General features: G+C 46.0%; 1 protein-coding gene across 1 annotated transcript; it reads right to left on the reverse strand.

Annotated features, from left to right (window-relative positions):
- Positions 1-8,128: 8,128 nt before the first annotated feature.
- Positions 8,129-10,630, reverse strand: LOC123448186 (receptor-like protein kinase FERONIA). Its single transcript, XM_045124998.1, has one exon. The coding sequence runs from the start codon at positions 10,628-10,630 to the stop codon at positions 8,129-8,131; it is 2,502 nt and encodes an 833-aa protein (XP_044980933.1).
- Positions 10,631-11,644: the final 1,014 nt, after the last annotated feature.

Below are 11,644 nucleotides of genomic sequence, written 5' to 3' on the forward strand. Positions count from 1 at the left end.
GCCATTATCTCATCTTGCTTTGTTTGCTCCTCTCCCTAGAATCCTAGATGTTTCTTGTGTGTGTCAATGAGAGGTCGAGAGCCAAAGACGATGTAGGTGTGAAAATTATATGATGGCTAAATATTATCTGTTGTATTGGTCTAATCCTTGGAGGGGTATATATAGGAGTACATAGGGGGTAGAGGCTTGGAGTACAAGACAAGTTACATGTGGTTTAAACTAATTCTATCTCTATCTCCTTATCTCTAACTTAAACCCAATTATACTTCTAACATTCCCCCCTCAGTCGTAGCGGGAGTGAAGCGGACGCTTGCGACTGAATTTGAAGTCTTGCGCCTTTGTCATCTTCTTCACCGCGTCATCGTCAAATGCGTCTCTGATGTATCGGCACCTAGGGCGATGACTGCGTCCCTTTCTGGTGCCTTCATTGTCTCTCCTCTATTCCCTCCGGCAGTCACAGCGGGAATGGCGTGGACGCTAGTGACGACGCGAACGCTGTTGACTGGAGTTGTTGTCGATGGGTTGCTGTAGACGTAGCCATTAATGTCGATGTCGAGGTAGTTGATCATGGTGGTGTAGCCGTGGCCGAGGTAGTCATGGTCGACGTGTGATCGTCGTGGATGATGAAACCGCACAAAGCCGGACGCGCAAAAAAAAACGCTATGACGGAACTGCAGACGTGGACGGTGCACCTTGCGGATGTCAGAGGATGCCGTCAGCGATGAGACCGCCGGTTTTGCCAGGACCGGAGGAAACCCATCGAGCACACATCGGTTTTGCCAGAACCGTGAGTCCGTGTAGGGGTCGTCACTATAGTGACGCCGTGTCGATGCAGTCGTGTCATCATGGATGACGTGGTCGATGCCAACGTCGTGACGTGGTCATTGCCGTTGTCGAGGTCGCGTCTTGCAGAAAAAAATCTGTAAGAGGACGCTAGGTGTCCATCTTATGGACAAGGCGGCGGCGGTGTGTTGACGAAGATGTTGATGAAGACCACGTTGATGAAGACCTTGGTGATGAAGTGTCGGCGATGGCGTCGCAGCAGCGTGTCGACGATAATGTGTCGCTTGTAGGCGTCCCTTGCGGCGACAAGTGTCGATGTCGTGTCACGTCGGAGAAGTCGATGAAGAATTGCATCACTTTCCACACCGGCCTGGCGTGTGGATGGTGCATGTCATATGATAGCTTCTCATAGTGTGCTGGACGATGTAGTTCAGCTTGATGCAGTGTAGATCGGTCGGTGTAGATGGGCTAGCCACGACGAGGCCGTGCCTGGCCACGATGGTCGATGAGGCAGCTGCAGGTCGGACCGAAGCCATCGACATCAATCGGGTCGATGTAGACAGGAGCACATGATGTGCACGGGTCGCCGTTGACATGGCCGGGCTTGCTTTGCTGGTCATGCATGCATGTACCTGACATCTTGGCTGGACATTGACTCGCAGCGGATCTGCGTGGAGCCATGCGGAAATTTCCGATATACTACACAAGCGCAATTGGTGTCCAGGGCTTGGCCGCGTGAGCATCGGCCGACTGCGCCAGCGCCAGGCCAAGCCTGTACGTGCCTTGGAACGCCAGCGCTCAGGCACATGCAGTTTTGATCTTGATAATGTGTCGCTCAGGCAAAGCCAGTTTTGATCTTGTGTCGCTCAGCGCTCAGGCGCTCAGGCATAATGTGTCGCTCGCTGGTGCAGTTTTGATCTTGAAGCCGGCCACATGCAGCGGCGCATGATCGAGACGGTCGTGGCACCGTGCACGGCGATGGATATCGCACTGATTATCATCGAATTTGAAGATCGTCGGGTTTATTTGGTGGTTAAAAAAACTTGGGTTTTCACCCGGAAAGCCCGAGACCGAGGCGACAATGGTGATGAAGGGGCTCCACAAAGCCGCCTCCAAGGAGGAAACGCCATCCTAGGACGTCGTCGGCGCCTGCAACGACCAAGGTCGAGCAAGGCTTTCGTCCGGAGCTCACCAAATCCATCTTCACAACAACCTGCCCAACAAACCGTCTTCGGACATGTTGACCGTCCTAGCCCAAGCTACATGACCCAACACGTCGGATGGCTCGCCACCGCCAACAACCATTGGCTCCACAAATCACCTCACCGGGCTAGCCACCACCACTCTTCATGGCTGCCAGCAACAAGACAACACCACACGTCCTCAAGCCGCTGCCAGCAACCCAGCGCGCACCAGGTCCTCCCTGAGCGCCGCCGCCGCGTCGCTGTCCTTGATTCGTGGCAAGCCGCTGTTAAGCTTCATGCACTAGCCAACGCAACCAAAAGTCCAAACTAATGGAAAGGGCTAGTGCAATCCACATATACTGTAACATCCCCTTTCACGTGTGACGGGGAAGACAAGTCAATACGTGCAATCGGAAGAGAGCGATGGCAAGCGAAACTTACGTATGACTTAAGATGCGTGTACGTGGACACAAAGGGGCTACTAGTAATTTTTTAAATAAATTGCAAAAATTAGGACTTAAACTCAAGACCTTAGCTCCGGTATCATGTTAAGCTTCACGCAGCCAACGCAACCAAAAGTCCGAACTAATGAAAAGGGCTAGTGCAATCCATATATAGTGTAACAGCCGCCACCACCACGGATCGACTGGCGCCAACCGAAGCAGCCACGCCACAGCTCGCCCGCCACACGTGGAGGCCCGCCGTGAATGCCTTTGACCCCGCTAAATCTGAGCCCGGACCCGAGATCTGAGGCCATCCCGCAGCCACCTCGCAGGGAACCTCGGGCAGCTTCACTCCCATGCCTCCGCGTCCCCGGGATCGCCGCCCCGGCTTGCCCGTGTCGGGAAAACGCTGTCCTCGCCCCAGCCGAGTCCGGCAAACACAAGCGCACCACGAGAAAGGAACCGCCCCACGCCGTTTGGCAGCGGGGGCCTGGAAGGGAGGGAGTAGGCGAAGCGACTCGGGGGAGCGAGAAGGGACAATAATTTGATGATCACTAGAATACGTCAAAACCTGCAAATGTGTAAAAAAATGAAAAGCTATTCTCCAAACAATAGTGTACTATGGTCTTTTTTTTTAAAAGGAGGCGTCGCCCCGGCCTCTGCATCGAGTGATGCATGCAGCCTTTTATTAAACATGAAATCAGTCTGAATCAAGTACAAAGTGGTCTCAAAAAAGAAAAAAAAAAGAGATACAAGGCGTCTATCGCGCCACAACCGATGATTACAATAGGCCTAGATGACTATCCACTTATCCTATTAATATGTCGCCATCCAAATCGGTTGAAGATATCCTGAGCTACCATCTCCCAACAGACACACCCAGTAACCAAGGGCTCCCTGACTTCCACATGAGTGAATAAGGACCACGTGCAGATCAAGGCAGTAGCCCTGAAGATGATCTGCAAAAAGTGAACATATCTTTGTCTGTTAAATACTAGATCATTTTCGCAGTTTCATGCAGCCCACAACAGGGCACAGATTCCAACCTAAATAAGTTTAGCGTAATCAACATTAACCCCCTCCAGCCACGTCCCAAATAACATGTTAATGCTAGTAGGAGGAGAAATGTAAAAGCAATATGTATCGAGCGCCATAAAAGTTTAGCCATAGGACAATCTAGAAAGAGGTGCTTAATATTTTCTTTATTCTGACAGAAGCTGCATCTTTGATTTCCTTTCCAATTTCGCTTAGCCAAGTTATCCTTAGTTAAAAGAACTCCTTTGTGAACAAACCACATGAAGATTTTTATCTTAAGAGGAACCTTGATCTTGCATATATGCATGGATTTTGGAATAGGTGAAGAATCTATGAGGTGCACATACATAGATTTTACAGAAAATATACCATTAGTGGTCAGCCTCCATTGAACACTATCAGGGCAGTCAGAAAGGCTAATGTTCATCAACCTTCTGACTAGATGCAGCCATCTAATCCATCTATCACCAATCAAGGCTCTACGGAACTGGATATTTAGAGGAATCTCACGCAATACTGTCGCAACGGACGTCTGTGTGCGTTGGGCAATATTGTAAAGCTGCGGATACTGAATAGCCAAGGGCTCCTCCCCTAGCCATGTATCTTCCCAGAATCTAGTTGATTCACCATTACCTATGATAAACCTAGTTCTGTTAAAGAATGCAGTTTTTGACCTCATCAGACCCTTCCAGAAAGGTGAGTCGACCTCATGATAAAAACCAGATTATATAATCTGGATGGTTCCAAACAGGGCCTTAAAGTCCACAACAAAACTTGAAGTTGTATACGAAAGCTAAATCAAATCCTGAACTTTGAATCTCTGAAATCGGCACTCCAAACTTGTAATCCCGGTCTATTTTGAACCCTAGACCTGTTTGGCACACTGGGATTCCAGGAATACGACAACGCACTCCAAACTTGTAATCCCGGTCTATTTTGAACCCTAGACCTGTTTGGCACACTGGGATTCCAGGAATACGACAATCCCGACCTGGGATAACCTGCTAGGATGGACAAAATTTGGACCGGCCCACTAACAACAAGAATTTGTGAAGTTTAAATAATGTTTGCGTATTTTTAAAATTGTTCAGAAGTTAAAAATATTTATGTTTTCTATTTTTTGGCACAAATTCTATGTCTTTTGTGTTTTGAAAAAAATGTTTGGGATTCCTTAATTCTATTTGTATTTATAAAAATTGTTCACAATTTCAAAAAAATCACATTTGTCAAAAAACATTCAGAACTCCAACAGTTTTTCACATGCTCTGAAAAATATTCAGATTTTCAAAATTGTTTCACGTTTTTAAATAATATTTTTAGAATTTCGTAAATAATGTTTTTTATAAATGTTTCGGATTGTTGGCTACGGACTCAACTGGGAGTTTTTTATAAATGATTCCAAAATGACTATGACTAACATAATCAAAGGTTCCCCAATATTTAATCAGAAACCAAAGCGTCGAAATGTTTAGTTTTTTTTGAAAACATTTAGTTCAAAAATGCACATAATTTATTTGAAAATATTAAAATTTTATCAAAAATTATTTAATGTATGTGTTAAAGTTGTACATTGGGTACTGAGAATAATTAGACATGTGTAAAGAAAAAGAAATCAGAAAATAAAAAATCAAAGAAAAACCAGAGCAGTGAGTGTGCGAGCGACTGCGCTAATGGGCCGTCCCAATTCAGCAAACACCAGCTAAATCCTGTCAAGGTTTAAAATAGACTGGGATTAAAGAATTTACTGTGTTGATTTCAGGTATTGAGAGTTTAGGGTTTGATTTAGCTATCGCCTATAAATTTAAGGTTTGTTTTGGACTTTTTTTTTTAATATAATGTAGCTGCACGGACCAACATTAATTCTGTCAGAACCTGAAACTGACATGACTAGTGCTCCCTCTGTTTCAAAATTTGAACTAAAACCACGACACTTATATTGGACTACGGAGGAAGTAGTAAGAAATGTCAACGCTTGGAAATGCTTCCTAATTTGCTACGTGTACAACAACTGACAACAGCCATATGTAATTTTGGGCTCCGTCTTCCTTTACATTGATGGATTGTAGAAATGAAATCATAAAGCAATGTAAGCAGTAGCAGGTTTAGTAGTACATGCAGTTTATGACATCACATAGATAGATTAAATACAGAACAAATTAACCACAACTAACACACACCATGGAGCAAAGATACGAGAAATGTTTCAGGCTCATCTTGCGCGCTGCCTGCCTCTGAACTTCCCTTGTCAGATTTTGGTCTACCCGAGTGCGTCCAAGCATAAAAAAGATGATGATACATTGATCGCAGCAGCTGAAGCAGGTCATACACATCTTCTGCATTATTCACAAGCCAAGCTAGTAACATCATAGTACAAATCAACCATCATGGTACGTCCGTTCTTGCCTCCATAATTTGCTACTCCTGCTTCCTCACTTGACCAGAATAAGCGAGCTAACCCTGACCACTCCTGGCATAGCAAAAAAAAAAAAAAAATAGTGGGAAGTGCATATTCAATCTATAGCATATATATACGAGTCAACTAATAAGATGGAATGAGATCAACAAGAGGAGATTACTTGAGTAACACATTAATATGCATACCCGAAAAGACCAATTAATAGTTAACACTATGTAGTACGTACCTTCGCATCGAATATTCGTCTCCATCCCTTAGGGTTCAGTTGTAGCCCGCACGCCGCACGATACAAGATGGCCATGGCGGTAATTGCACAATATCTCAATTTCAGTCTTGAAATCATGAAAGGCTTGTCGGGATTCCTGGTTGAGTCGCTTGATCGCCACCTTTGTCCCTTCATCTATCTCGCCTCTATAGACATTCCCGAAACCGCCTCTGCCAATGATAAGTGCTTCATCAAAACTATTGGTGGCAAGTTGAATTTCTGCTAGTGAGAAATTGGTGGCAAGTTGGACCATGGAGGGAAGGGAAGGATCTTGGTATGAAGCACCGGCTGCAACTCCTCCCACCGATGGTGCAAACTTGGAGCCAGTGTCCCCGTCCCAAGTACGACCATGCATGCATGCATGCATGCATACATGCATTGTTCATTCCATTTTCCAGGCAGGTTCCGGATTGGCATATCGTGGGTGTAATTCAGTTGTCAATCGCAGTCGTGTGGAGATGCTTCCAAGCAAACTATATATATATATATATATATATATATATATATATATATATATATATATATATATATATATATATATATATATATATATATAGGACCGGCCGGAGTATTTGACCAAGCATTACCGTTGACCGGTGTGCCCAAATACAGGGTATTGATTCATCGGTATCAAATTGTCATGCCAAACTTCGTTATTTAATTGATGCCTGATAGCTACATGGCACCCACTGAGAACGATGCATGTGGCAATCAACGGTCGTATGCATTTCTTTTCCATGTCGTGGAACGACCCACGCCAAGCATCCCCTCCCCCCTCCCTCCCATCCCGCCAACCGCGCCGCCCCCGTGGTGGCCGGGCCCCGCCACGCCGCCCCCGTGGCGGCCGGGCCGCGCCACGCCGCCACCCCCCGTGGTGCTCCTCGGCGGCAGTGACCTGGTGCAACGGCGGGGCTTCCCCCGGTGCGGCATGTGTGATCTTGGTGGCAGTAGTGCTGCTGTTGGTGGCTAGGCGGCGATGGTGGCGCTTCGGCCCTGCAGGCCCAGATCTAGGCCCCTAGGACCCGATCTGGGTTAGGTCGGGCCTGCCTCGTTGCCTCCGGTTGGCCTGCGGCGCGGCCCGCGGCGGGGGCGACAGCGTTGACGCCAACACCGCTGCAGCGTGACTCTTAACGGCCTTGTCCATGCCCGACTGAACTTTTGGACTGCATGAGGGTGGCGGCGGCGGCGGCCTACGTGCAGCATCACTACGACGGGGACTCTACGAGCCCGAAGAGCATCAACCACAGTGAAGAAAAGACTAGTAGTTTATTTCAGTTGCACTTTACAACAACAGCCAGGTTTGATTCTTTGAGAGAAAATCAACGCCACAAGGGTGTGATACAACGACAAACAAAAGAGAACATAAGGAAACTAGACATGTTCAGCGGGAGGGAAACAACACAACAACTACGAGGGTGTTTGGTTACAGGGACTTATTAGGGACTTAGAACTTATAAGTCCCTTTAAGTCCCATCTAAACTAAACATGAGGGACTTATACGGACTTAAAGTGGGCATTTGGGACTTATGAAATAAGACTCTTAAGGAGAGTCTTATAGAAACTTATAGTTGTTATATGGTCTTTTAGTCCATGTTAAGTCATAGGAACTAAACAGGTAGGAACTTGTTAGTGACTTAGGACTTATAAGTTGGGATTAAAAAAAGTCATAGGACTTATGAACCAAACAGGGCCTACGTACAAAACAGGGAGCAAGGCTGCAACTTGTGCTCATGTGACTCCATCGATTTCCATACATATATCCTTGGAGGATCAATGTACCTTCTTGCCTCCTTAATATGCTACTCTTCCTTCCTCTCCTAGCAAATAAAATGAAACGGTTGTAAGTACATGATCAGACTCCAGCATGAACTACTAAGATTGCGGGAGATTAAATTATCTGAGATTATTATGAACCACCGGAACATAGTATATTGAACAAATAAATTACCATCTAATTAATAGAACATGTATATAAATTAAAATCCTCACCTGCAGTTTGCTTTCATCGGCCTTCTGGATGCATAATATTTGAAAATATCTCTTCCTGTGCAGCGACGCTAATTACAGAGTGTGTCGATGCTTTGTGTGAATGCACTAGCCCGATGACCTGAAGAGATGATGGCTCTCCGGCACGGCTGGAATTGTCCTGCAGCCTCAGTGCGGCCTCAAGATTCTGAAGCACATCACCCATTGATGGCCTATCTATGCTACGATCAGCAACACATTTCTTTGCTAGCTCTGAAAATATCCTGAAGCACTCGGGGGTGATCTCCTCCTTAATGCAGGGGTCAACAATCTGCCTGAGTACACCCTTCTCCTGGCAAGATAGCGCCCAGTCACGCAAGCTCACTTGCTCGTCTGGAAGCTTGGTGTTTATCACAGGGCGCGCACACAGGATCTCAAACAACACGACCCCGAAGGAGTACACATCTGATTTTCTGGTGAGACGCCGCAGCAGGAAGTACTCCGGATCAAAATATCCAAAGGAGCCTTTTACTGCAGTGCTCACATGCGGCTTGTCGGTGTCTGTACATGCCTTAGATAGACCAAAGTCAGAAACCTTCGCCATGAACTTATCATCCAGTAGGATGTTGGTGGTCTTAACGTCGCGGTGGATGATTCCTTGCTCCGTGCCAGTGTGGAGGTAATGCAACCCTCGGGCTGCACCGATGCAAATATTAAGGCGTTGCTTCCACAACAGTGATGGGTTTTTGGTACCGTACAGATGCTCGCGTAGTGTTCCATGACACATGTAGTCATACACCAGAATCATCTCATTCTTGTCCTTGCAGTAGCCAATCAAAGATACAAGGTGGCCATGGCGGAAATTGCACAACATCTCGATTTCAGCCCGGAACTCATGAAAACCTTGCTGGGATTCCTGGTTGAGTCGCTTAATCGCCACCTTTATCCCTCCATCTATCTCGCCGATGTAGACATTCCCGAAACCGCCTCTGCCGATGATAAGGGCTTCATCAAAGTCTTTGGTGGCAAGTTGAATTTCGGCAATTGAGAAGTGATGGACGAGATCACATGTGCGACGATTCAGATATGTATAGTTGTTTTTGCAGCAACTCTTGGCTACCTTCTTCCGTCTGCAGATAACACACATGCTGAAAACAGCAATCCACATCAAAGCAAAACCGCCACCGATGGCTGCTAGTATGTCACCTTTGTATTTTCTTAGGCCGTTAGATAGCCTATTAGGATCCACATCGGATTTTTGTGGAAGTGGAGGATTGAGCTCAGCAAGATTGTTCGATCCGTGACCCTGTAGCTTAAAGACCTCAAGACCATTCAGTATTGCATCAGAATATTGTGATCTACTTGAAATATAAGGGTGCAGTGCAATCCACATGTCCACCTGACCGGAACCACTAGCCACGATAGCATAGTCTTTGTATATTGGTCTACCAATTCCCCCGCTCAAGGAGATTACATCCATGGCATCACACGCTGTCTGGTTGTTGATGTAGATGTAGAAAGTCCTTTGATTCTCTAAGGTAAAAGGATATTGAATCTCACAGAAATGGAACCTTACAATGTATAAGAACCCGGCATCAACAGGTAAAATCCATGTAAGGTTGTAGTTCAGGTTGACCTGTGGATTTGGTCCCATCGACCGAGCTGTACCATAAACATCAAGTGGCGCTATGTAACTCCGGACTATGGGTGTATACCTGATAGTCACGTTACTATCTTTGGTGTAGGTCACCCCACAGCCAGCACCAAATATGTATGGGGAATCATCGTCCCATGAGCGGTAAAAGCCCGTGTCATCTTTCGGGGAAATGGCTTGGCCCCCAACATTGAGCCGGTACATAGTCTCGAAGGCCGTGTCAGCGGCGAATGTGAATGGAGCTATGTAATCACCATGGACAAATGTTGTCTCAGGTGTTGTGAAGATGTTAGGCATGGGCACAATCTCAATGCCATTGATAAATGCATACGAACCATTATGAAATGCTGATGGGGAAAATGTGAGGTCCAAGCTACGTGAAGAAACATTCAAGGAGAACTCACGGACAAGGTAGGCACAATTGATTGTCTGAGCTGTTTGCGAAGCATTGAAGCCATTTAAGAGGACAAGATTATCTGTCGTGACACCAAAGAAGGCATCGGGGACAACATAGTTTCCATAAGCAACCGGATAGAAGTGAAGACGTAAGAACATGCGGCCCGGGCTGACAGGGAAGGAATAGGTGTAATTTGAAGTGAAGATGCGTGCAGTCATATAAGGGACCATGGAGGGGAGGGAAGGGTCTTGGTATGAAGCACCGGCTGCAACTCCTCCCACCGATGGTGCAAACTTAGAGCCAGTGTCCCCGTCCCATGTACGGCCACCACTACCATCGTCTTGCCCTGATCCTCCGCAATTCAGGAGGATGAGGCCCGAGTTCATGGAATCTTTATCAGCGGCCATGGCAATTGAGAAGAGAACTAACAACACGAGGTACCTGGTAGGGTTGGGAACACCATTATATTGCGGTGATTGGTATACCATGGGAAAAAATGGAGACTTGAATTTTACTACAGGGTGTCTCTAGGAGTAGTTGCATGGTAAAAGAACATTGAGATTTTCTTGATGGGATTTGGGGCGAGAAAATGTGAAAAAATGGAGGATGGTGCTCTTGTTTAGTGACAAAGATACACCTAGAAGCACACAACCTGCAAGCATGCATAGAAAAAAAGGTTGATAATCCAATAGATTGAATCATGGAGATATGAACATCAGCTGATCGATGCAATGCAGAACATCCACGTGTTTGATTAACAAAACAATACTAATAATTGCAAAAAGCTTAGAAAAATGAAGCTCCTAATCTCACCAGAAGTTGGAAACTGTACATGAAGAGACAAATAGGGAAACGCCGCTAACTAATGGAGATATATTTGTATTCTTTCTTTCTTTACAACATTGGTGCAAATAAAAAGAAGAAACAAAGGCAATTGGGAGAAGAAATGTAGCCAAATAACTCACAAGCTAGGTGGGCAAGTTGCCATTTATGTTTGCTTTGTCCCCCAGCTAGCTATAAAGACGGGCGGTGTGCTCTTCTTACTAGGATCATGGATGTACAAAGTAAACTTGGCCAAATTAGGAGTGAAAGCTAGACATATTGGAAGCCAAAAAATGCATATCAAGTAGGATAAAGGAGTAGGAAAAGATTGAGAACGGGGATTCCATTCATGGTTACCTGAAGGAGCAGGAAGACCGATCGTGCTCGTGTGTGAGGACTGGGGAGAGATCAAGGCCCGAGCATGGGCGGCGCAAAAGTTATGCACTGTCCGCCTGAACGACCTAGCAGGCTAGTTTCAAGAAAGCATATGTATGAAGTTATGATGTTTCTTTCTCCTATTTGAGAAGAATGGCAGCTCCAGCCCACATCATAGGCGCTGTAGCTGGGAGTCTTTCGGCGCTGGCGGGATTGACCAAGCATGCATGCATGCATTCGTATATTGATGTGCCAATTTTCCTATTAATACTTTGACCAAGGAAGCATATATTGATGTGCCCATG

The sequence above is a fragment of the Hordeum vulgare genome, chromosome 4H (genome assembly GCF_904849725.1).
Source record: "Hordeum vulgare subsp. vulgare chromosome 4H, MorexV3_pseudomolecules_assembly, whole genome shotgun sequence".
Lineage (NCBI taxonomy): Eukaryota > Viridiplantae > Streptophyta > Magnoliopsida > Poales > Poaceae > Hordeum > Hordeum vulgare.

Coding starts and splice junctions, on each gene's coding strand:
- LOC123448186 (XM_045124998.1), bottom strand. CDS start 10,630: ATGGTATACCAATCACCGCAATATAATGGTGTTCCCAACCCTACCAGG.